We start from the raw sequence: 27,349 nt of genomic DNA on the forward strand, positions 1-27,349 counted from the left end.
AACTATTTTGACTCCTATCGCCATTGACGTTAATTGGACGGGCCAACTTCATGATCTCATTTTATACATCGTTCTTTATATAATCTACTATATTGCTAGATTAATATTTAGATGTGTTAGTTAGTTACGTTCTGTTTATACAAACCCTACATAAAACCCCAAGTTTGATTATTGTCATATCCGTGCATATTTAACGAGGCTGCTGTGACCTGATTGGCTGATTGCTTTCCGCACACAATATTTTGACAGAATGATCAGATTTTTTAAGAAACTCGATATGTTTGGGGACTCGTGGTAAGGAAGACAAATGTTTAGGGACTCGTGGTACTGAAGACATATGTTTGGGGACTCGTGGTACTGAAGACACATGATTGGAGACTCGTGGTACTGAAGACACATGTTTGGGGACTCGTGGTACAGAAGACACATGTTTGGGGACTCGTGGTACTGAAGACATGTTTTAGGACTCGTGGTACAGAAGACACATGTTTGGAGACTCGTGGTACTGAAGACACATGTTTGGAGACTCGTGGTACTGAAGACATATATTTGGGGACTCGTGGTACTGAAGACACATGTTTGGAGACTCGTGGTACTGAAGACACATGTTTGGGGACTCCTGGTAGTGAAGACACATGTTTGGGGACTCCTGGTAGTGAAGACACATGTTTGGGGACTCGTGGTACTGAAGACACATGTTTGTGGACTCGTGGTACTGAAGACACATGTTTTGGGACTCGTGGTAGTGAAGACATATGTTTGGGGACTCGTGGTACTGAAGACATATGTTTGTGGACTCGTGGTACTGAAGACACATGTTTGTGGACTCGTGGTACTGAAGACACATGTTTTGGGACTCGTGGTAGTGAAGACATATGTTTGGGGACTCGTGGTACTGAAGACATATGTTTGGGGACTCGTGGTAGTGAAGACATATGTTTGGGGACTCGTGGTACTGAAGACACATGTTTGGGGACTCGTGGTACTGAAGACACATGTTTGTGGACTCGTGGTACTGAAGACACATGTTTGGGGACTCGTGGTACTGAAGACATATGTTTGTGGACTCGTGGTACTGAAGACATATGTTTGTGGACTCGTGGTACTGAAGACACATGTTTGTGGACTCTTGGTACTGAAGACACATGTTTAGGGACTCGTGGTACTGAAGACATATGTTTGGGGACTCGTGGTACTGAAGACACATGTTTGGGGACTCGTGGTACTGAAGACACATGTTTGGGGACTCGTGGTACTGAAGACACATGTTTGGGGACTCGTGGTACTGAAGACACATGTTTGGGGACTCGTGGTACTGAAGACATTTGTTACATGGGAATAGTTTATGGTCGACATCCTGATGTCATTAGATTCTATTATAATTCCTTGTATGATATCAATCGGATGTTTAATGAGTGTTGTCACCGCCCCAGTCCACAATTTGTTAACATGATTACTAGTAACCCGAATTTGACCTTTATTTATATGATGGGTTTCGTTTATGAAGCAAATGACGCCTGTCTTTCCAGAACGCCTGGTTTCATTCTCCTTAAACGTGTTTCAATGGTCTCCATGTAAATATATATATTGTTCGTTTATTCTTTTTATTGACTTTCAGTTATAATCATTGTTTTGGTTTAATGTTGGTTTATCTCTTGTTGTTTTGTAACGATTTACTGCCTTTGTTAATGAGGCTTTACAATCAACAAAATACCATCTTAGTTTTACATCATCCATGCGGTAGGCAGTGCGATTAATCACTGTAGAGAAATGTTCGTAGGTCTTTCTACGGTATCGGTTTTAGTTATATCTTACATAACTTTGCAGGCAAGCATCATACATATATTTATTGCATGTAAATGTTTTGACCGAATTGAGGGTTTGTCATAGCTCACTGATAAAATACCTTTCGTCTATTTGTAAAGGCGGTTCAAATTGGATTGGTCCCAAAGCACAGAAAGAACAGACGGCTGAAGTCCGCGTAAAAATTTGGACGAAGTGTACATTTCCAACACCAGATTTCGAATCATCCTGGCTTCTTATGGTATCAGGAAATGGTAATTGTCAAACACTTAATATTTCACATCTTACGTTTCGTACCAAACCCTCACATCGTTTGTATACAAATACTTCATGGCGTCACAATACGGGATTGTCACTGTAGAGAAAAACGTGCCGTCAAACTCGATTTTCGCTTGCCTTATATAGAAATATGTTTGATATTTTTTTTACAATCTCATAACGACAGGTTATGTCATAAACCGAATCTTACACTCGTGGCTATGTAATATGAAATGTGTTAAACTCACTGAATAATTTCGTGGTATATAATGTTATTGAATTTGTTTAATAAATCTCATATAATTGAGCTATGATTGGTAGAAGATATATTTCATACATATCCTGATATGCATATTTAGAAATATCAACAAAAGATTAAGTGTTCGAAAGACTGCATCCAACTGCCTTGATATGCCGAGGATGACTTATGGTTGTTGTTTTTTTATACAGAAATTAAATTACAATATCTTGACTATACACAAGCGCAGGTTAAACTTTAAACGGCTTTTATTTGAGCCATGAGTGTGATATTCACTTCATTTTAACTTCTAAAACATTCCACGATGTTGCCGTCGTAATGGATGACCATAGCTTTGGTGAGAATTAAAAACGACTGGAGTGTGATATTTAATTAAATGGTTGTAATTCCGAATGATGACGACATTGTTACTTGTCTTGTTTATGTTGACAGTTTCACACTCCTACAGGGAAATAGAACATGGATCCGGAGAGGAACCGGACTATGTATCCGTACAAATTAAAAACTTCGATACGGATTGGTACTCGGACGGTATCGGTGAGTGGAGCGCACGAGGTTTGTAGTTTTAACTCGTATGACCCGACGACTAGCGAACATATCCCACGGCGTAGTACCCTGTCGTCTGTCTTCTGACATCAAAATTTCCTTTAAATCACTACTTGTCCTGAAAAGACTTTGATCCAGTTTGGTCTGGATCAGTATTGGATGAAGGATATACATTGCACTAGCGCGGGGTCCAATGTTCTTACGAAACACTTGTGGCGTTTTCCAAAGGACGTCTGGTTGTTACTTATAGCATGGCTATTTAGGTCGAGTGTTTTTCTACTGAGCCGGCTTTGAATTGTCTTTGGAACTAGAAAGCTAAATGTCAGATGAAGGAATGTGTTAACTTTTTTGTATGTCAAATCATGTATAAAAAAAACTACACTATACAGCTTACTCGTCAGTGATACCAGGAAAGTCCGGAGAATCAAAAAGCTGTCTAAAATTTAAATGAATACTTTTTTTATTTTAAAACAGGTTCGTCGACGAGAAGAATGAAGAACAGATATGAGAATTGGGGAGGTGTCCTGTATGGAGCCAACAATAGTCACATCCGAGTTTGGGTACCAAACACGCAAAACGGTAAATTGCAATATACATATGTATTGGCTTTTAAAAATGGGTGTACAATGTATTGGATTAACCGAGGGTTACGGTAACATGTCGAAATGAAATATTTTGATTTGAAGTGACAATATAAGCGCTGTAAAAAGCAGCATGTCCCGAACAATGATTGTTTAGGACTGTTTCGTGGTGAGAGCCCCTCTCTCTCTTACCCGCTCTGTCTCTTACCTCTCACTCCCATTTCTTTCTACCCTCACTCACTCCCTCCCCAGCCCCACGCCGCCCCATTGGCATATATATAAGTAAACGTACCCCCATCCTTCACTCCCTCCCCAACCCCACCCGCCCCAATACCCTCATACCATCTCTACTAATAAGGCTGCTTCGTGCTTCGAAATACTTTTGAAGCGTCAAGTGTGATGCCAGTATAGTGTATATGATGTTTATATACATATATCAATAATTAATAACAATGACATTTATTACATAGTCATTCATTCCGCGTGACATGCAATTTCATTATGTATATACTACTATAGTGGTTATGGTCTAACTATTGACGAAGCGAACTCACTTGGTTACATGTAATGCGCATGTGTAGAGAAACAAGAAATTACAAATGCGCATGTCTAGTCGACTTTGCTCAACCACTTGGTCCGACTACAGCAACTAGACTTCGTTTGCGCGTGCCTCACTATTTGCAATCATGACAGTGATTGGTTGCTGTGTATACGCATATGTAATCACATTAGACGAAACAGACTGACTATAGTAAATAGTTGACGCTCGAAGTATCCCATAAGTACGTCTACATGCGCATGAAACTGATGTGATCATCAGAATCAATGCATAACAGTGCTCTTTCAATTTGTTCAATGTATTGTTTTTTATGTCAAATACCAACATCTTTCCTCATTTTAGGCAAGGTTTTCAATGCGGGGGATGGTTGGGGTATGGCGGAAACCTGGGGAACCGCTTTGGTCAAGATCAGAGTCTGGAAAACGTTTGGAGGTAGTCTGGTGTATACCTCGACTACCACTGTCAACAGAGGACTTACTCTGGCTGACCATCAGATATCAACACCCTACCAAGATATATCGTCGGGGATGATAGATGTAAAGGTGAGATAAACTTTGATTGACTTAGATAAAATAGAAATATATATATATTTAAAATATTGTTATGTTAACGCTTGGATTTTCTAAAATATAAATAGGTCTAACGTATTATCATCAAATTCATGAGATACCTCTCGCACGCTTCAAACCGGGCCAACAAGCGTGATTAATATAAGTTGATATAACTAGTTTCACAGTTTTTTAAAAATAAATTCAGTAAAATTTTGCAAAATAAAGCTTACAATTACAATTGTGGAAATTCACTTTACATCCAAAGGTCAAGGCCACCGGTGGTACAAACAATGGGTTCTACTTCCCGGCCGACAGGCGCGGTCCAGAACTCACAGCCAAACGAGTCGTATGGAGGGAGTAGTGTATTCATACTCTGAGAATGGCGTTAGATTCTGGCATCCTCACCTCTCACGTGTGGGCAGTATCCAACAAAACTATCTCGTCTACATTGACAAGGCTTGGGGGACAGGGACACATCAGCAGGCGTCGACTTCCGGTGACCTCGTGATCAGGTTCTGGAACTACACACGTGACAGGTGAGGAATTTACAAATTACATGTTTTCATTTGTTTCACTTTTTTTTAACGTAAAACACATTATTAATTATATTATTTCATGATATTATTGCGTAAAAAAATGTCATATTTATCTATTTTCCAACAATTTCAAAACAAGTTATATCAATTTATGCTAATCACGCTTGTTGGCCTGAATTAAGGGAATTTCGTTCCCGGGGTAAGTCAGGTGACCCCATACCTTTCCGATCGGGCATGTCTCCTAAGAATAGCATTAAATTACCTTCTAATAACATTTGGAGAGAAACGTAATGTATACTTAAATCTATAACTTACCCGTTGCCTATTGTTATCCATGACATAAAAACAACAGTATATGTTATATATATATTTTATATTCTTGCTAGCTGGATTTATTCAACGGAACATTTTTTCTAGGATAATAACCCCACTTCCGTCCTTGTGGCAGCATAGATTTAAGATGTCTGAGCTCGGTAAACTGTCTGGTCCTGTTCTAGACAATGACTTTTTTGATATTTTGAAATTAATGTCGAAAGTATTGATGTTGAAATGTGTTTATATGACTCAGTCAGGGTAAGTAGCATGGTCAGAAGCAGACAAGAAGTTGACACGACTCCTAGAGGTAAGTCCGGACGGAAATAGTAAACATGAATGAATTAATCAGATGTATGCTTAATAAACATATGTTCCATAATGTTTATGGATGTTTCCAATCACAATTACAGTGTCATATATATATATATAAGTCATTGATGACTCAACTCCATACATTAGATGCTTCCATCGATATAATTATAAGTTTGTAAGAAATGAAGTTTGTGATGTTCATATGAAATCTTTGAATTTACTTCATCTGCATACGTACTACGGATCGATAAACAGCAAACACAATGTAAAACACAATACAGATCTAAAGTACATTATCTATCATATGAAACAAACAATAATGCAATTATAAGTCTGCTTTCAGGTACCGTCATATGAAAAGAAATACGAATTGTCTCGGTGATCATCACACCAACTATGTCACCATGTCACCCAAGGATCCGAAGGCATGCGCAACAACACTTCATATGCCCAATGTATATTATAAATAACACTTGGCATAAATTGTTATATTTTTTGAGCGAACAAAGTCATGAATAGCCGACAAACACTTAATAATATTTTGTCCTTGATTAAAATCCGTCCGTTTTGAGTAAGGCCATATTCACTTTTTCTTTAGTTTTATCATAACATATATGGAAGGAAAGATACACTTATAATCTGTATTTCATTTCTCGATTGTAGGCTTCTGCTACAAGGATTGGATTACCGATAATGTACCTAAACATGACATTAATCAAGTGTGCAGTACCAACGGTAGGAAATGGAACGAGAGGCGAACTAGTCTAATGTCTCATACAATGTTTTATCTGGTTTTTAATGTCACCCGTCCGTTTGATAATTTCAATAAATATCAATGTTCTGTAAAAGCTTCTCCTTATTTGTGTTATAAACCTACCTTAAATGGATTGAATTTAGACAAAAGGTGCAGCTATGTGTATCGGTATTCAGACTGGAAAGTCAGAATTTTCTTGAAATCCATCCTGCTGGGTCGGGGATGCTTTCTCCTTTGTCCTCCGTTCAGTGGAAATTGCAGAGCCCAAGAATAAGGCCCCCTGTATCCTACTGCATGTTATTTGTAGAAGGAGACTAGAAGTGGGCCCCTGAAGAATTGGGGATTTTCTTTCGTATATTATATTTAGGGGACATTGAAGAGAACAGATAGATTTTTTGCTACCAATGGAATGAATCTTAAATCTTCCTTCTTTTATCACTGCTATGTGTTTCTCTGCTTTTGTTCTCTTACTCTATGTTGTTCCTTAACATCCATACTCATGTGACACTGGCTGTTGCAACAACAACAACAACAACAACAACAACGACAACGACAACGACGACGACGACAATTTGCTTGAACTGGATAAACTGGAACAAATAGTCTCCCACGTAGGGCTCTTTGGACATCATAACTCCATATATTTTGAAAATCTATTGAAAATCTCGCTTTAAACCAAACCAATCAACAGATGAAAGCTCCATTCTATGGATCAGATTGGTTTGCACAAGACACGGACATAGTTCTCATCCAAACTTGAAATTCAGTCTATCTGAATCCATGATCTTATTTCATGTATACTGACAACTGTGTTGTTTCAATCCGTTACATACCATGCATTACACGTGGTATCCAATTGGGGCATCTGTACATAAATCTTAATTTATAACATTAGGAAAAGCATTATACATTATGAATTTTTTTCTGTGTTGCCAAACTGACTAGAGCTAGGAAATATCTAAAGTTTCCAAAGCAGTGCGCCATGACAACCACAACCACAGCACAGACCGGCTCGTTTCTCGGCTTCCCGAGAAACAAAAACCGACACGGGTATTGCGCTTCGAACCATGCACCTCGGATCTTCACCCGATCAACCACAATAATGGGTATTTCTACACGCGGGAGTGATATTAGATATACACTGTACCATTATGTATACTCATTGAATACCCACGTGTCTTATTCGCGTATCCCTGGTAGTTTTCCATCTCTTGGAGCTGTAATATCACACAACAAAGCTTCAAATTCTAAGGCCTATGATTTGACAGAAACAAATATGAAAATCACCATTAACTCCGAGGTGATCCCTGAGTAATGTAAATCAATCTTTACAATATTTATATGACGAGATGGGACGGAACGCCGACTCCATTACGACCATAGTGGACAGTGACACACATCGACGGACAATGGAAACCGGGACTTATTACAACCCAATAAAGAAGTATATCAATGAAATCATCAGTATATCTTCAATACAACTAAAACCCGGGTTTGTATATCTAGTGTTGACAAATTCAAAATACTGCGTACGAGTTCACGTCTGGGATAAAGATCGAGGCCTGATGCGCTTCTACACACGTAACGATGTTTCTGGCGGAGGGGACTTCCTCGTAGTATATTGTAGAAGGACTTCCACAACTAAATCAGCAAATCAGCTGGCGTTTCTCCTGAACCAAGTCCCTGATGGAAATGTGTTTCTTGGGTTTGTAGCTGTTTTCCTGAGTAAATAACATTTGAAATGGGTACTTTCTATATATGAGAATAAAGAGTAGGGTCTTGAAATTTGGAAAATCAAAAATATACACTCCTACTGAAAATAGAATGACGTAGGATCCGAGGTGTAAAAAGGCGGAAATTCCCCAGGTAGGGGTTGCCCAGTGCACTGTAAATGTCAGGGGTACTGTCTTTCGAGTACCCGTGTGCTCTTATATGCCATTAAGCTTATACGACAACAACATTTATCCGATAGAAAAAAGCTTCAAACCTTAACTTGATATACATTTCACATCATTTAAACTTCAAACGAGTGAATGAAGGGATGGAGTCACTAGTAATAACAGAATAGTAAATTATTTAGTTGTGCGAGCCCTGGAGCATGTATACTGTAATTAGTAAAGGGGAAAACGAAAAACCAGAATTCACCTGTGTCGAAAAATTCGACGGCATTCGGCAAAATATGGTTATATTTTTACACATTTATTATTAAAATATCCGGAGATAAATTCGCACCTATAACACACAGCGTGAAATACAATAGATTACATTTACATACTTTTCTCTTGCGGTGAACGTGAAACAAATTCAGCGATTTCATCAATGTAGTTTTGTCTGTCCGCTGGAGTTAGATAAACGATACAGTAGAAACCAGAAAAAATGAAATATCTTTACTTTGTAATAGGCAGTATTGCCTTTGTGCACATAATCAACATACATATGTACGTGGTGGAACTTAATTCAATACATACTAGGATCTATATTCAGATATAATACTATTTGGTACGTTTTCAGCCAACAACAATTGATAAACTGATAAATAAAATATTTCTTCACCGTATTTCTGACCGACAATTAAAACATTAAAAACATGTCTCTTATTTAAACAGTGTTTCATTTTTTAATAAATCTGCTTTATAATATACATAGCCAGATTTTGAATGATGGTACAATTCTCTAAATATAGAACGACTATATTATTTGCGTTTTTTACCCCCATAAAATCATCACAAGTTTCTCTGGATTCTGCTTGTTGTTTGTAAATGGGTCGGTATTGCGTAATCAGTTGAATTGGCCCAGTTACTAGGCCGAGGTCAAGCAATTATAATGTATTCAATTCGGCGTCAGCGTTCCACTTCCAGTTAGGTTTTGAGTAAGTGTCTTGCAACATTTTTGTAATGCCTTGGAACTGTCCGGTTATATACCGGATAAAGACTGTCCACAGAAAACAGTGCCGGGAAAAGTTTGATTTTAATATATGGTGGCAGATATTTGTTATTTCTGCATTGTTTTGGCGGCAATCTGACAATAGTGATCTTTTCGACTATCTGAACAGCGTTCTTGTAGCAAAAGAAATAAACAAAAAAAAACATGAAGCTGCTGTTTTGCAACCCAAACTGTTTCGCCTCGCTTATCATTGCTATTCCTCTTCTGATATTTTCTGACGCTGCGAAATAGCGATATTTTATGGTGGCTGATTACGGTCGTCTCGTATTGTCGTGTTGTCGCGGTTTGGAAACGCAACAAGACGACATTCTATCTACTAAATCACGGGATGTCGCAGTTTCTGAACGCGAATAAGAGACAGCACGACAACATACGAGAAGGCCGTAATCAGCCACCATAACAATTACCTGGCGGATTCTGTTTTCTTCTTCAGCCATAAAATATCTTCCAAAATATTTTCCGCATTGTTATTGTTACCTGGTATAGTCTCTGACACATCCCCAGACCTTTGAAACCGCTGTCTGTGTAGTTTCAATGAATGTTATGACGTCACAATAACATTATGGCGAAGCCTCCATTAAGATACCACGTGTTAGTAAATATGACGTCACAGTGACTGTGATGTCATTTAGTTATTTACCTAACTACCGAACCTTCAGCAGCTTTCTTCGCCACTCTCCTAATTAGATTCGTAAACACTTCGACAATGGGCAAAACCTTCAAGCAGAGACTTCAAAGTCTGTTTTCTTCTTCTTCGAACACGGTAAGAAAAAGAAAATTAAAAGTTATTTTAAAGGAAAACTGCAGATAGCGTTATGTTAAGCTTATGATGATGTCAACTTATTTTATGAGTTTAAGCACATGTATACGTTACAATGTATGGGAGGGTTTTATTAGGTATATGCTGGGGCGACAAAGGATATAGATATACATACATTACGATGTTGGAATGGCTTTATAGGGTAAATATACACGTTATCATGTATAGAAAGGTTTTGTAGGGAATGTAGCAGAACTGGACCTGGGCTTGAACGCTGTTGGCAGGAGAGCTCAAATAGTTTTAACGTCCGTCTAGAGTTTAGAGGTCCCGGGTTCGAGTACCGGTTTGTTGTTTTTTTCCCTTCTCCTGTTACAGGGATATGACGGATGGCGCTAGGGGATATACATATACACACGTTCCGGTATATTGAAGGGTTGTATTGGGTAGGTGGGGGAGGACACTAAGAGATATAATTTAAATTTCGATTGTCTACTTCTTATGAATCCTTTATCCCATCTTCTGTTAGGTTATGGAATAATTTACCTATTGATGTCAGAGAACAGCCATCCATTAGTAGTTTTAAATCCAAAATAGAAAACAATCGTGATATATTACCTATTTATTATCTAACTGGAAATAGAAAATTAAATGTTTTACACACAAGGTTAAGACATGTCTGTAGTAGCTTAAACTATGATTTGTATAGAGTAAATATAATAAATGATACGACCTGTGCATGTGGTAATGAGTGTGAAAACGTGTATCATTATTGTTTTGATTGTATATTGTACAGAAGAGAGCGTGAAACTTTATTTGATAATCTCTCCCGCAATTGTAATGTGACTCTCAATGTTGTTCTCTGGGGTTCTCCTAAATTATCTGATGAACAAAATGACTATATTTTTCAATATGTCCAAAATTTTATTAAATCCAGTAACTGATTTTAGGTCATGGTTATTTTAGAAATAAAAATGGCCAATTGTCAGCTGATATCTTGTGAAGAATAAAGCGATGCATATATATACAAAGTACATGTTCTCTTGAACAGAATAATATCAGGTTTGTTTTCATTGCAACCGTTCATGTGAAGAAATCGTCCGAATTGTTTACTTTTGATTCAGTGCAAATACTTTAATGAATGTAAAACAATTAATTATGTATTTTTGTTTTTTCTTTCAGCCTCGACCAGAGCCTGTAGCTTTTAGTACAGTTTCGAGTTCACCACCGTATTACAATAATTCATGGTACGTAGAACGGCTGTTAATTAATCAATTTATTTTCAATTGATTAATCAATCTATTTTTTTTTTTTTTTTTTTGTCTGTCAATCTATTTTTTTTTTTTTTTTTTGTGGTTTGTATACTATAAATACAAACCAAGCGCACTATTTCTTACGGTGAAAACGAGGTGACATCATACTTTTTAACGTCCGGTTGGGAAATCAAACCCCGGTCTTTTGGTGAAATCGAGTAAAATATACGGTACCCGAGTACCCACTTCATGATAATATCTTTTAAATAATACAGATATATTTTTAGCCCGACTAAATTAATCATCTTAAAAGATATATTATTTCTAAATGTGTCTTTATTTCTGTTGGATGTGTCTCTAATAGTTATTGATATAAGTTTATTGGTTTTTGTGACATTGCTTTGTTATACAAAACAATAAACATACATTTATTGTACTAATTGAATAATTATATCCAATATCGAAATATTGCACATCCGCTTATGCGTATAAATGTTAATAAATCCCTGGTCCATGTGGGCGTCAAATCCCTGGTCCCTGTGGGCGTCAAATCCCGGTCCCTGTGGTCGTCAAATCCCTGGGCCCATATTCATAAAAAATCTTAAGTTAATACTTAAGTTTGACTTAAGTTATACTTAACTATAAATATTTTACTTAGTTAAATAAACTTAAGTTAGAACTTAAGTACTATTCATAAACGACTTAAGTATTTACTTAGTGCATACTTAGCTAAGTATAAGTATTTAAGTATTTCATGTAGTTGCTATGTTGTTGTTAAGTAGCTGCGTGATGTTTTTCGTAAAACGTGAAATTTGGCGCCAGCGTTCCTGGCATTCCAAGACAATCAGAATCCGGAAATGGCAACAGCAAAAAAGACGAGATGACCAAACTTGACAAAGGACGAATGTCTGGCGATGGTGAGGCTAGTACATGTCTACAAGTGAAAGAAAACATGTCATACGTGGACGATTTAAGGACGGAATGTCGGCATCTGCAAATAGGCAAGCGTGGGTTCAGGTTGCCGGCAGATTGAACAGTTCAAATGCATTAATCAGGAGAGAGCCGGAAGAAAGCACAAAAATTAGACTAACCTCGTCTTTCAGGCTAAAAATGCACATAGCGTGTCCATCGTAGAGTCAAGGAGAACAAGTATGTTTTAGTTGATTTCCACTAAACCAAACATCAGTTGAAATGTACATATCAAACCCCTAGTTACATTGTACGATCTGTAAAATCCCGCTCCCCAAACATGATAGAACTGTCACAACAATCAACTGTTATTTAAAACTTTCGTTTCGTTATCAAAGCAGGGGAGTACTAAATACATGACAGGGCCGGAATGCACATGAACAGGTTTTAAGTTAAAGTAGAAGTAACCTCAATGTTTTTTTAATACACAGGTACGAACTCTATAGATAAACAATGTACATATCTTTTTTAATAATGAATAAAAGATACAATAAAACTTTGGAGGCAGTATTTCTGGTTTGTCAAAGTTAGCAAGAGAAACAAAAATGAAGTTTTATCTAAATAAAATTTGATTGGTATGTGGGTATGTTCATTATAAACTACAATTGCTCCGTGTCGTTGTAGTATTGACTTCGTAATGGGCCTTAACGACAGTGAGATTGACTCCTCCATCTTCAATTCAAACCTTTACATCTTGTTTTAAATGATAGAATACAACAAAATCTGAAGTTAATGATTTTTTTCTTAAAAACAAGTTGATTTTTGTTGATTTCGTGAAGTCATCTTTCACCTGTGTTGTTAAGTATTTACTTAAGTATTTTTAAAGGAAGTTAAACATCCCCATGACGTTACTTAACTTTAAGTAAAAACTTAAGTAATACTTAAGCTTAAGTAGTTTTATGAATACAACTTAAGATAAAACCTTGAATTAAGTAAATACTTAAGTTTATCTTAGTACTTAAGTACAAATGTCCTACTTAAGTATTTATTTAAGTGAAATACTTAACTTAAGTTTTTTTATGAATATGGGCCCTGGTCCATGTGGGCGCCAAATCCCGGTCCATGTGGTGTTAGACTCGAATACTGTGTATGTAAAATTCCTGTTCGAGAGCTCATGTTATTAATAAAGTATATTTTAAAACAGAGATTTTCTTACATTTTGACATCCAAGCTTCTGTTTTATCTTCATCGATGGACGACGTTGTAATATATATCCTTCAGAAAAGTTTATTCAATATGATTATATCATTGATACAATGTGTATTTTGTTTTCAATTCTCGCGATGAAATGTAAGAATCGGTTATAATTCACTTTAACGTGTATCTGTCATACGTTGTATGCGATTTAATGTAACAAATAAAACAGACATATCTCTAAAATGAACTCAAGATAAATCATACACTTTCTACTTTAAGGATGTCTTTCATTGTGTTAGGGATATCTAAAAATATATTTAAATTAAACTTCTAATATATATCTATCAGCTATTTATGACATTATTTGATGCAGTGTATATGTTTGATTATAATGAAGATATATCTAGTCTTTTAAAAAAAGATATATATAAAAAAACATTTTAAAGATTTATATAAGTAAATATTTTGATTAATTTAAATTTATTTCAAACTTTTAAACTTATTAAAACTTTTAAATATTCAAAGTTATTGTTAACCTTTGATTTGAATTGTACATGTATATATCTTTGATAGATATATCTTAAACATTAGTTTTTAAAAGATGTTCTTAAAATAAAGAGAATAAATAAACACATTTTAACTCGCTGGTTTGTAATGCCACGACGAACTTCAGTACAATATTACAACTAACCCCACACTGAACATGCCGTATTTATTTTTAACGTTCTTAAACTTTCAGAAGCATTTTTTTTTTCCTTTGGCAATATGATTCCGAAACCCAACCGATGTGTATTCAGTAAGTTAGTATTTCAAAGGATTTCCTTGTATGCAAAAACTCAGCTTTTTGAAAACAATCATACCATTTACATTTTTTTTTAAATACTGTTTTACAAATACCAGTTTGTTTTTAATAAAACTAATTATTTTCTCGTCAAACAGTCTCCCGTACATCTCAGCAGATTTGGCCGGAAGTATTCAGGCCATTTCTGGGATTGATCTAGCCACCGTTTCCCACGTGACACGTTCAAAGGATACCTTTGTCCCTATCACACTGCCTGACCCGCCTAAGAAAATATCCATGATTCGTCGGTTGTGCTGTCGCCCCACACCAGAACCGAAACCAGTAGCCGTCGACGGTAAGTAACATATTTGTTTGCTCCTAGTTTCGAGTGAAAAGTTGAATCCAAAAATTGAACCACTTTAAAGAATTAAATCCTGGTCTAAGACGATGGTATAGATGTATATATTATACAAGTTTAAACTGAGGAGATCTCTTAGTCTCACCCCATACATGGCACGGAAGCTGGTATGTTATAAACCAATTCTTCTACTTTGGTCCCGGTGTTTACAATAATGATTCGTATCGAAGCAATAAAATACAGTAAACTTTTACATTCATTTTCTGTCCGTTTCTTATTCGGCTGACGATTTCCTTGTCACGCGAGTTCCGTTCATAAAATACTTCGCACGGATTCCGCCCGACTAGATGTACGATAGCTATGCCTTGATGGTAGTTTATATATAACGGGTCAATAGAAGGTGTTCTGGGCACTGCTGAAGAACGAAGAATTACGAACATACTACTCTTTTTCCTAAGTGGTACACTTTAGTTTTACCCAGTACTTGTCGATCACTTGTACGGAGACGTCCGATAATCAACGGTAAAGTGTCCCGTACATGTCCGGTAATTGTACGATTGCCCGTAAGCCTCAGGTAGCAGGGGGGCGGTTTTTATCACTGTTTATCGTCTGTCTGAAATATTTCCGTCCGCGTGAATCCTTTTTGTCATTTTTCGACACTGAAGCACTTACACGTAGTTCTCTGGTTATGTTTTTCAGATGTTATTGTCCGCGGGACGATCTGCCAGGACAGTGTTGGACCATTATTTGTAAACAGACAGTGCACCACTATGGCGTATGAGGCCTTGGCCTATCAGGCCTTACGGAGTCATCCGGAAACCTGGACATCAAAAGACATCGACACCATCATTCGTCTGGGCCATCGACAACACGCCCGGTTCAGGATTACAGACAAACTAAGCGCCCAGATAGATGGCAAAGTAGGACTTTATCAACTTCCGGACAAATATCGTGTACGTATGATCCCAGAATTCGTAAGTAACGAAACTGATGACAGATATTTGAAAGGGCAGGACATAACAGCTAGGTATCTTTCCTGCGTGGATGGATGCTTCCAATACCATGAATCAGAAATAGCAGAAGCGCTTTCTGAAGTATCTCCAGAATTCCCAACGTTCATGACAAAAACATTCGAACCAAATCGCCAGGAAGATGTCAACATGGTCCTGACGATTGGAGTACTCTCAGTTGCAGTATGGAGGAGAAAGGATGATAGCAGGTTATGGCTGTTCGATAGCCACCGTCGGAGTCCAAAGGGAGACTGCCACTACGCCCCAACGGTGTCAGAACAATCAGACCCAGGAGCCGCCATTCTTCGTTCTTTTGAAAACCTTGACGCCCTGGTTGCACACCTAATTAAACAGCACGGAACCGACTTTCAATACAGTGCCGCAATGTTTGGTTATGATGTGGTAAGTAATTACATATTGATTGGTTAATACTACGTCATAATAGTGAAACCGAGAACGGTTATAAAAATATCAGGAAAATATCAGTAAAATATTGAGTTTGTAAAGTAATTGTAACGAAAACATCTGGGCCCATATTCATAAAAAATCTTAAGTTAATACTTAAGTTTGACTTAATTTATACTTAACTATAAATATTTTACTTAGTTAAATAAAACTTAAGTTAGAACTTAAGTACTATTCATAAACGACTTAAGTATTTACTTAGTGAATACTTAGCTAAGTATAACTATTTAAGTATTTCATGTAGTTGCTATGTTGTTGTTAAGTAGCTGCGTGATGTTTTTCGTAAAACGCGAAATTCGGCACCGTCTGATCTGATTATCTTGGAATCCTGGCATTCCAAGACGATCAGAATCCGGAAATGGCAACAGCAAAAAAGACGAGATGACCAAACTGGACAAAGGACGAATGTCTGGCGATGGTGAGGCTAGTACATGTCTACAAGTGAAAGAAAACATGTCATACGTGGACGATTTAAGGACGGAATGTCGGCATCTGCAAATAGGCAAGCGTGGGTTCAGGTTGCCGGCAGATTGAACAGTTCAAATGCATTAATCAGGAGAGAGCCGGAAGAATGCACAAAAATTAGACTAACCTCGTTGTTCAGGCCAAAAATGCACATAGCGTGTTCATCGTAGAGTCAAGGAGAACAAGTACGTTTTAGTTGATTTCCACTAAACCAAACATCAGTTGAAATGTACATATCAAACCCCTAGTTACATTGTACGATCTGTAAAATCCCGCTCCCCAAACATGATAGAACTGTCACAACAATCAACTGTTATTTAAAACTTTATCAAAGCAGGGGAGTACTAAATACATGACAGGGCCGGAATGCACACGAACAGGTTTTAAGTTAAAGTACAAGTAACCTCAATGTTTTTTTAATACACAGGTAAGAACTCTATAGATATACATTTTTTTTAATTAATGAATAAAAGATACAATAAAACTTTGAGGCAGTATTTCTGGTTTGTCAAAGTCAGCAAGAGAAACAAAAATGAAGTTTTATCTAAATAAAATTTGATTGATACATAATAATGTATGTGGGTATGTTCATTATAAACTACAATTGCTCCGTGTCGTTGTAGTATTGACTTCGTAATGGGCCTTAACAATAGTGAGATTGACTCATCCATCTTCGATTCAAACCTTTACATCTTGTTTTAAATGATTGAATACAACAAAATCTGAAGTTAATGATTTTTTTTCTTAAAAACAAGTTGATTTCTGTTGATTTCGTGAAGTCATCTTTCACCTGTGTTGTTAAGTATTTACTTAAGTATTTTTAAAGGGAGTTAAACATCCTCATGACGTTACTTAACTTTAAGTAAAAACTTAAGTAATACTTAAGCTTAAGTAGTTTTATGAATACAACTTAAGATAAAACATTGAATTAAGTAAATACTTAAGTTTATTTTAGTACTTAAGTACAAATGTCCTACTTAAGTATTTAATTAAGTGAAATACTTAACTTAAGATTTTTTTTATGAATATGGGCCCTGGCCATCAGGATGGATTTAACTGTACAACTGATGATCATCAAATACCCCGCTACCTTCCTACTACTTTATATGAAATTTTATACATGTTATCTTCTTTTCTTAACAGAAATAAATTTCCACATCAAAGAAAAATACAAGGACCCGGATTTATGGGTAGCGGATGAGACCACGCCCCAGCAGTCAGGGGCGACAGGAAGATTGTAGTACACATCCGATACTGTATCTGTAAGGTAGGAGGCGGGAAAGAGTATTTCTCGGAGGAAATGGACGATACGACTATGTTCTGGTGGCTTGCGAAGAGTAAGAATGTGTCCTAGAGATCGGTGACAAGAAGAGAATGCTTCGGGCAAAGGGGGAAATAATTACTGTTCATAAGAGAGAAAGGAAAGTGATGCTCAAGTCATGTTGCTGGCCAGACCTCGTCACGCCATCCACAAACCTATGTCTACATGCCAGCCATTTTGATCTGATATGCTTATCGGTGAATGTCACATTCAGCGTGATGGTAGACTCAGCGTGATCAGAATGATTTGTTACCGTATTTTGTTTTAAATAAATATATACCCAAAGTAAAAATACTTGGTTCATGGTCTCTGCATAACTGCAATCCTGACCTTCTTCCGAAAAGTAAACTCCGTAATGATTGTGTTGAGATGTAACCTGATTAAAAGGAATAATGATAATAATAATATCGATATAATCACGAAACTGTAATTCAAACTCAAAATATAAAGGATAATATAAATCTACATGGATACTCCTGATTAAGCTGGCTGTACACGGTGTCTTCTTAATGACCACTGCTATCAACTGCATATATACGTGTTGTTATTATATTTTTTAAGTTAATGGTAAAGGTCTTACAAACAATACGAAAAGAAATTAATATACCCGATTAAGTATAGAAATAGATATTACCTATGGCCAGACACTTACATATGCTATACAGTAAATTCATGATCTTTCCAAATACACATTTTCGCGTGATACTTTTCAATTGTATATAAAGAGTATTTTGTCATAAATGATTATTATCCAAATTAAGAAATATGAACGAATTCACAGACACGCACAGACGTAAACAAGGGAAAATGAATGTCATTCATTCCATACCTAAAGAAACTGCCTTATTTTAACGCCACCTTTAGTTTATCCACGTATTTAATATCATCATTGTTGTGGGTCCGTATTTCAAGCGGTTCACTTGTGTATATGTAGAAACAGTATCAAAACAACAAAGAATAAACACATAATAACGCAACCATAATAAAAAGTCCAAATCAATTAAACATATGGGCAAAATATAAACCAAAATATAGATTTATATGGATACTCACATGGGCAAAATATAAACCAAAATATAGATTTATATGGATACTCACATGGGCAAAATATAAACCAAAATATAGATTTACATGGATACTCACATGGGCAAAATATAAACCAAAATATAGATTTACATGGATACTCACATGGGCAAAATATAAACCAAAATATAGATTTATATGGATACTCACATGGGCAAAATATAAACCAAAATATGGATTTACATGGATACTCACATGGGCAAAATATAAACCAAAATATAGATTTACATGGATACTCACATAGGCATAATATAAACAAAAATATAGATTTACACGGATACCCATAAAAAAGGGGAATAAGACCAGGTGTTCCAGTAGAGTAAGCGTATTCTGTTTCATCGACGAAACCCGGCATACAAATATAGATCGTATGCAGGAGCCAAACCTTCAACCTTGCGAACGAAAGAACCTGTGTATTATCATTTGCCAAATACGTCTCTGTATATTATGTTAACCAGTGTGTTGGTCGTAAGATAAGATAGCTGGTATAACCGTACCTATACGTGTCGATTGGTCCCTTCTATCTATGGGTGAACTAGTCACCTCAGAGCGACCAGCAAGTATGGACGTGGTCTTGTTGGTGCTTTCATTTGTCGCTTTGACAAATGGCGCTACAGAGCTTTTGAAAAATCCAGATTTTGAGAGTACGTCGTTTTCTGGAAACTGGGTTTGCCAAGGATGTTCTCTGTCAAGTAGCAGTGATAGTTATCATGGACACCACAGTGCTAAAATTACTCAACGGTAGGTAGTCTATCCAATATGAACTGCCTTGGATATGCACTCATTTACTTTATTTTTTTGAAAAGATTGATATTTCTGTTTTGTTTATACTTATCTGTTCAATAACACGACTATCATAATTGAAAAAAAAAGACTGTCCAAATTGTGTAACTATGGTAGTGACGATAATATACAAGACATACGTTTGTTTGATTGTATGAACAAGTTTGAATACAAAATAGTATCTAGTTTTAAGCAGATAATAAATCTATTTAAAATTATTTCCTTTTTTGGTGTTTAAGGCTGCATATTTTTTTTACAGATGTTTTAGATGTTGAAATATCTCTTTAAAAAATTGTTAATGCATCAGTAAAAAAAAAAAAAGAAAAAAAGGAAAATAGTTCTTATACGCATTGTATTTACATTTTGGTATTTTTTATGTGCTCTACATATAAAAAATAATATTCGTATTTCATTGGACAATAAGCACCGCGACACAGCCCCCAATGATGGAATGACTAAACAGTTGTTCCAATTTGGCGGGAAAGACTGTCACCTATAGGAAGAATACATAATGATATTCTTAAATAACATCACCTTTTTATTCCATTTCTGTGAGAAATTAAAAAAAATGTTCAATTCATATTTTGTTTGAGATGCATTATACTTTATGAACAGATAAATTTCATAAAATGTGAAAATTAGCAGAAAAAAAAGAACCATATGTGCTGATCACACTCACTGTCGATATCAATATATTCCGCCGCGCCAGTCTAAAGTTTACCGAAGTGTAAAGATCAATTTCTTTGGTAAAGCCAAAAAGAAAATACACGAGGAAATGTAAATATGATAAATCAACAGCATTTCTAGAATCACGAAATTTTATTTTTTAATGCTAAATTGATAAATTCCTGTCGATATTTTGTTTGTGTTCTAGACATCACAACTGGGCGGGGTTAGCACAGACCATAAACGTGTCACCGGGAAACAGGTATATCTTCAGTGCGCATGTCAAACTGTTGAATATGGCACGAGGACGCATGTTTCATAAGGTCCAGGTCATAGTAAAGGAAACAATACATGGTAACTATGAATATCGTTATCTCTGATACAAAAAAGTAAGGTTGATAAGGAGGATTTAAAACCATAATGTCATGGCACAAAAATATTACCTGATAATTCTCTCATTGATTACTTCCTCTGTTGAACCTGTAAAGAGCATTAGTTTAAACAATAAAATATTAATTTGAAAATAAGTAGTAAAATACAATAAATCAAAAGTGTACAAGAGTATTTGGTAACAAGCTCAGGGCTTATAATGAGTGGCAGGAACAATAATAATTTATTTTTCATATGAAAAATTCCTTAATAATATTTTTTATATATTTTCTTGATTCAATGAAACAAATTCATATCTGTTTTGTGTAATATCATCATGAATTAATGTACGCGGGGTTTATTGTTCGTCTATCTGCTCTCCATTTGTCATTCGGTTAATTTTAAGTTATTTTGTTATTGCATTTACCATGAATCAAGAATAATCAATTTGTATTGTTAATTTGGAAGGTCACGATACATATCTTGACCTTGCCGACAGTCCTAAGGTGCGGACAGATAGTGGTTGGGTGGAGGTTGGATTCGACTTCCAGGTACCTAACAGTAAGTAGTAACGTAGATTCATAACGCCTTATCACGTAAAATGACGCATCAGTGCACCAACAATACTTGCCATCGAAAACAATAAAATAAAATATTACAATAAGCAAATTCAAAATTTAACGATATGTTTTCATTGCAAATATCGCTAAAATTAGGTTAGAGTTGAAATATTTACACATGCAGTATACCTTTCGCTATTGCCTCATTTTGTATTTTCTAATCCCGAACAACATTTTTGTTTTAAATCTATAGATACGTAATTAATTACATCGAGGATATCTTTCTGTGTCCTATTTTCAGATCTTCATCAAGTTTATATCTATCTACAAATTGCCGAGCCTGAGGTGAACTATCTAGTTGATTCAGCGAGTTTCAAACTGCTTCCATCTGATTCAAACTGGAAAACTGAAGCCAACGCTAGGATAAACAATATCAGGAAAGCTCCAATCACTGTCAAGTATGTTCTGATAGGACATGTTCCATATCATATATTTGTAATTATGTTAAAGACGACACCTGGAACACATCCGTGAAATCAATAATACTCATTTAAGTACCACACAAAGTATACTCGTTTATGGTTAATTTTGTACGATATTATGAAGTTATTGTACCAACACCCTCTAAACGTACAACATTCTACTTGTCATATTGGCTTTTTCAGTTCATACCTGAACCTAATAACATATTTTAATGAAAAATAGCGCAGTCCAAAAGCTATACGTATACACTTTCCGAATATGACCAGAGATTAGTTTAAGAACTGTATACAGAAAACCAGGTAGTCTTTGCTGTCTTCGGTCTGATTTGTACAAGGTATTAAGTGATTAAGTACATTCCCTCAATTTTCATCGCTTCCCTTTAGGACTTCCCTATTTTAGTCCTCCATCATCACTGACGAGTCCTAGAAGAACGAAACAGTTGAATTGTGCAGGTTTATACTCCGGATTCGGGATTCACTGTACCTCCATTTAATTAATTCATATCTAAAGACACAACCCACGTGTGTTTATATTCAATCAATTTCCCATTGTAGGTTATGAATCTAATGTTCGGAATTATTACTTTGTCGATAAAGAACATTAATTTTTTGACGCATTGTGAATAAATATTTTGCAGTTTGCACAACTTACATGGAGATGGCTATCAAGTTGAGGTAATGTTGTTATTCTGATAACCTATATTATTTTGATTCAATATTCTAATGAATTGATTCTATTTTGATATCCCCATTATTACTTTGATGTTTCCAAATCATATGTCAATGGTCAATTGAAAAACATTTTACCGAAGATTTTTTTCTTATTCAACAGTTCAAAGCAAAAATACTCTAAAATGGATAAAAAAAAATATTTCTAACTGGACGCTTAAAAATCACGTCGGCAGAAATGTTAAATATATTTGCATGGTGGTATCGTTGATAAAGCAGACGACGCTAACTCTTTCGGAACACCTGGTCGTCTTTTACTTTTTCGAGAAATGGTTTCCGTGTAAATCTATATTTTGTTCATATTTTGCCCTCGTTTTATCGATGTTGAGTTAGAACTACGGCTTTGTATGTTGGTATTCCCCTGTTTTTTTCAGATCCAGCAGACGAAGAGTAAGTTTGCTTTTGGGTCTGCAGTGGCCGCAGACAAGATTGTCGATTCAACCCACCGCGCCTACCAGCAGTTCTTCTACGACAATTTTGAGTGGAGTGTGCTGGGAAATGCCCTTAAATGGCGGCAAATGGAATGGAGTCAAGTGAGTACGCATTGCTATTCACAAACTTAATAAGTATTACAGATGTATTACATCTTTCGGTGATGTGTTACATATTAAAAAATGAAATTGAACATCTTAGAACTGATGAAGAGATGACCATTTTTCACATAATTCTCTTGTCATTTTATTTATTATCAAGGTTTTTTTTAATGTCTCCAATATTTCACAATAGGAAAGCTTAAAGACACGCAATTGATTATAGATGTATATTTCCAGGGTCATCCTAACCTTGACAAGCCAATGGCCGCTGTACATGCTCTTCGTGCAAAAGGGTAACTTTGTAGTATTTCCATAATCCTAATAACCAATCTTCACTTGTAGCCTTTTAGCCAGTATAGCTACAGTGTTTGTAAGAATATTTACCTATATAGTACATGCATATGGATGATTGGCGACAGCTACGCCCATAAGCTAAACATGTAATTTCTATATATCTTGGTACATGATAGTTCCGTCTCCTTACAAGGTATATAGATGCTGAAAATCTTAACATTGCCTACTTGAATAAACATTACTGTAATGACCAATTGATTTATATATATACGTGTATATATAGTAAACTTTGAATACTACATCTTATATACTGTTCAAATTACATTCCTTTGTTACGTCACAAGTAAAACGATATTTTACCATTGCATGCATGATTACTTTGTAGTGTTAAGGTCAGAGGTCACAATATGTTTTGGGGGACTCACGGGACACATCCCTGACTGGATAGACGGAATGGGACAGTCCACGCTTATACAAGCTATGCACACACATATCAATGACGTCATATCTCGCACCAGAGGGAGGTATATGTTTTATGTGCACCTCGTCATTTAATTTTGATTTTAAGTATATACAGTTGAAATGCATTTATATATATTGAGAATATTGACTTTCCTCAAAATGTTTGGTCAAATATTATGTCGTCTGTAGCCATGATAAAATGAATAGACATTTCGAGAAAGAAAGTTGCCAGGAATACTTCATATTGCAGGTGCATATCATGACTATGATTAAGATTAATATGCAAAGGGATGACATTTGTCAAATTCAGCATAAGTTTAAATAACATGTCTGTTCACTAGTCTAGAACACTGGGACGTATACAATGAGAATCTCCATGGGATGTACTTTGAAGAACATACCGGACATGCCAACATCACAATGGAAATGTTCAACTGGATTCACCAGGCGGAGCCGGGAGTTAAACTTTTCCTTAATGAATATTCTGTGGCATCCTCGAGACAGCTGACAACTGTAAGACACCATTGAAATCAATAGGCTATGAATAGAACATTAGAATCCAGGGCTGAGTTTGTCAAGCGTGTCCATATCTAGTCATGGCTGCGTCTGTTTTTGTTACAAGTATTGTTTCCCATCTTGATAGAAGAGGATTCTGGGATACGTTTCAAATTCATATTCACCAAAAATGACGTTTATTAAATACTACGAAACTGTTTGCTCGTTTAAAAACTTTAGTGGACAAATATCAATATTTTTACGGCTAGTAAGTATGATAATGTTCGACCATAAAACAATGTAAAATTCTACACTCAAACCATTGTTTAGACATGCCGACAGTTGGATATCAATATTACGTGCTTTGTTTCATGTGTTGTTTTGTTTGCGACGCGTGATCTAAATATTGTCAACTCAGCTGAATTATATGAAAATAAGCTGGTGGTAAAAAATTGCGATTTCCTGATGTGATGCAATAGGGATAATGAACATGACACTATCAAAAACATAATAATTCTGTCTTGATAGGTATGAAATTGATTAAAATTAGGGAAAATCTGCTACAGAGGCCAGGTATCTCGTCGACATCTCAGTGTCGTGTCAAGGTCTGCTACTGACACAATCGGCGTCCAATGAAAAAGATTGACAAAGCAGCACTAGGAATATCTGGTGCAAATTAGCTCTACTGACATAAATACTGCATCAACCAACTTCTTCTCAACCCCGTAATATCCCTAGGTGACTTAGTTTGGGCATGTTAATATTGCCCAAGTTGATTCTGATCAATCTCTAAATATCATTAGGTTATTTTTTCACTGTCTTAAAAACCTTCCATTGTCTCTGTATTTGCACGATATGCCTTTGTTTCACTATAACATTGCAATATCATTCAACAGTTGCTGATGCAGTTCTTGTTATATCAGATTATCCATTGTAAATTAATTCAATTGTTAATTTTATTTTCAAGTGTGACATCATTTAACCAGTCTACTGTAAATTTTATCAAGATAAAACAATTATGTTGAAAAATATTTAAACGTTGTCCTTCAAAAAAAAGGAAATGATAATATCCAATGCTGAATTATGCTGAAGGATAGTGATTCCCTTCTTTTTTGGAACAGGCTTACAAACAACAGGCTGTTGAGCTGAAGAATGCCGGTGTCCCGCTTTACGGTATCGGGATTCAATGCCATACAAACAGTCACATGGATATAACGACATTAAAGGTTGGTGTTGTTGGCGTGTATTCTCATAAGATAGTGATGTAATCAGGCAATCAACAACAAATAATACCATTGTCTCCTGAAATAGCCAAAACAATATATATGTATATATAATTTTGTTACCTTGGTTACCGTTTCATATATTTTTTATTATCTTTTTTAAGAGTTGGTTTAATAGAAAATGAAACAGGACAACAAAGAAATTACTACAGCCACAGCTAGTACCAATTTGACAGGATAGTTGAAGTTGGACTCTCAGTCTCGTTTGAAAGACGTCATTTAACTATATCTATTTTAATTTTAAACCATTAGATATTTCGCAGTTATAGGTATCATCTTTGTTTAACTGTCCATTAATACGTAATGACATCTTTCACTCGACCAGTACCGATTGGACAAGATAGCTGAAGCTGGACTCCCCATATGGATTACAGAGTTCACAGTGAATGAAGCTAACGAAGGGTTGAAGGCGGACGCCCTCGAGAATATGATGACCCTGTTCATGAGTCATCCTGCCGTGGAAGGAGTTCTGCTGTGGGGATTCTGGGATGGGCAAATATGGCTTCCTAATTCTGCTTTAGCTACTGGATCAAATGTACAGGTAATGCATGAGTTCAATGCATAGTAGAAGGGGGAATTATGTTGAATTTGAAATGAGGAAACTGAAGACTGTACACATTTTGGAACACTGAAATGGTTGCATATTTTCAAATTCTAACGGATTGGCGCATTGATGATTTCTAGTATCCACAATAATATGTAATGTAAAGCAATATTGCGATGTCTCGATTATTATATGCATCCCTGGAATATGATTAAATATCGAAGCTAAGTAGCTGCTGAAGAAAATGTACATTTATGGAAATGTGTAATACTGTTTTGCCTGTATGTTAATACAGATAGTCAGTCCTTAGTTTTCAATTTCATAAGACAAATAAGAAATTTAACAATATTTCTATTGCATGTTTGTGCGGACGGTGTTCGCATGGTGTTTTGGTATACTTTGCTATCAAAAAATATCAAAAAGTAATCATTCAAAAAATATATGATATATATCATATAAGAGAGGGGTCGATTCAAAAAAACTATTTCTAAGTGAATTCTTATCAAATTTCCGCACTATTCTCAACAATTATCACTATGGAAACTCTCCGTTTTGTTTAGCCAAACGCTGCAGGAAAACGGTATCAACAACTCTTCCATCAGACATGGCGGACCCACGTGACTAAATCTGTTACCGGAAGTACCGTGCATGCAACAGGATTTATGGGGGACTATACTCTTAAAATCAAACATAACGGACACACAGTGAAAACGCAACACTTTACACTGGACAAAGGAGGGAAAACTGTCACCGTAAACCTCTGAAATGTATGCTTTTATTCTATTATACGATTCCTCTGACGGTAACTGATTCACAGATAACATGATTGGAAATTATAGTTAAAGTTGAGATAAAATGCTTAATTCACCATATTACTGTTTTTTTGTTTTGTTTTTATTAATGTGACTTTTCCAAGTCTTCCATTTTGAATTTAATCGTTAACGTATTAGTAGTCGTATCTGAGTTTTAACTTGATGTTTGTTATAAAAAAATTTCATGTTCTATTTCAGATACGATGACAGTGCCGATCGTATACCGGATTGGGTTTTCAATGTTGATCCTCTTCTTTAGGAATAAACCATCTTATTCCTTGTTTCGTGTTTCAGTATCATATAAAATATGATCATCAAATA

The 27,349-nt window shown here is 35.8% G+C and overlaps 3 protein-coding genes across 3 annotated transcripts; all 3 read left to right on the forward strand.

Annotated features, from left to right (window-relative positions):
- The first annotated feature begins 1,925 nt into the window (after positions 1-1,925).
- LOC117337122 lies at positions 1,926-6,525 on the forward strand. Its single transcript, XM_033897917.1, has 5 exons — positions 1,926-2,057; positions 2,753-2,857; positions 3,341-3,445; positions 4,349-4,548; positions 4,823-6,525. Exons 1-5 carry the CDS (start codon positions 2,042-2,044, stop codon positions 4,916-4,918), a joined length of 522 nt encoding a protein of 173 aa, XP_033753808.1. The 5' UTR covers positions 1,926-2,041; the 3' UTR covers positions 4,919-6,525.
- Positions 6,526-10,072: 3,547 nt separating this feature from the next.
- On the forward strand, positions 10,073-18,099 carry LOC117337160. The gene is made up of 5 exons (XM_033898004.1): positions 10,073-10,180; positions 11,357-11,421; positions 14,473-14,669; positions 15,372-16,084; positions 17,756-18,099. The coding sequence occupies exons 1-5, from the start codon at positions 10,124-10,126 to the stop codon at positions 17,759-17,761; spliced, it is 1,038 nt and encodes a 345-aa protein (XP_033753895.1). The 5' UTR covers positions 10,073-10,123; the 3' UTR covers positions 17,762-18,099.
- Positions 18,100-19,542: 1,443 nt separating this feature from the next.
- LOC117337487 (endo-1,4-beta-xylanase 1-like) lies at positions 19,543-27,349 on the forward strand. Its single transcript, XM_033898487.1, is given in 14 exon segments — positions 19,543-19,757; positions 20,674-20,819; positions 21,303-21,395; positions 21,696-21,852; positions 22,515-22,551; positions 22,980-23,111; positions 23,113-23,138; positions 23,376-23,431; positions 23,818-23,956; positions 24,236-24,407; positions 25,511-25,615; positions 25,998-26,213; positions 26,777-26,983; positions 27,227-27,349. Coding segments are annotated over 13 exon segments (1,698 nt in total). The 3' UTR covers positions 26,981-26,983; positions 27,227-27,349.

This window comes from Pecten maximus, chromosome 11 (assembly GCF_902652985.1).
Source record: "Pecten maximus chromosome 11, xPecMax1.1, whole genome shotgun sequence".
Taxonomy (NCBI): Eukaryota; Metazoa; Mollusca; class Bivalvia; order Pectinida; family Pectinidae; genus Pecten; species Pecten maximus.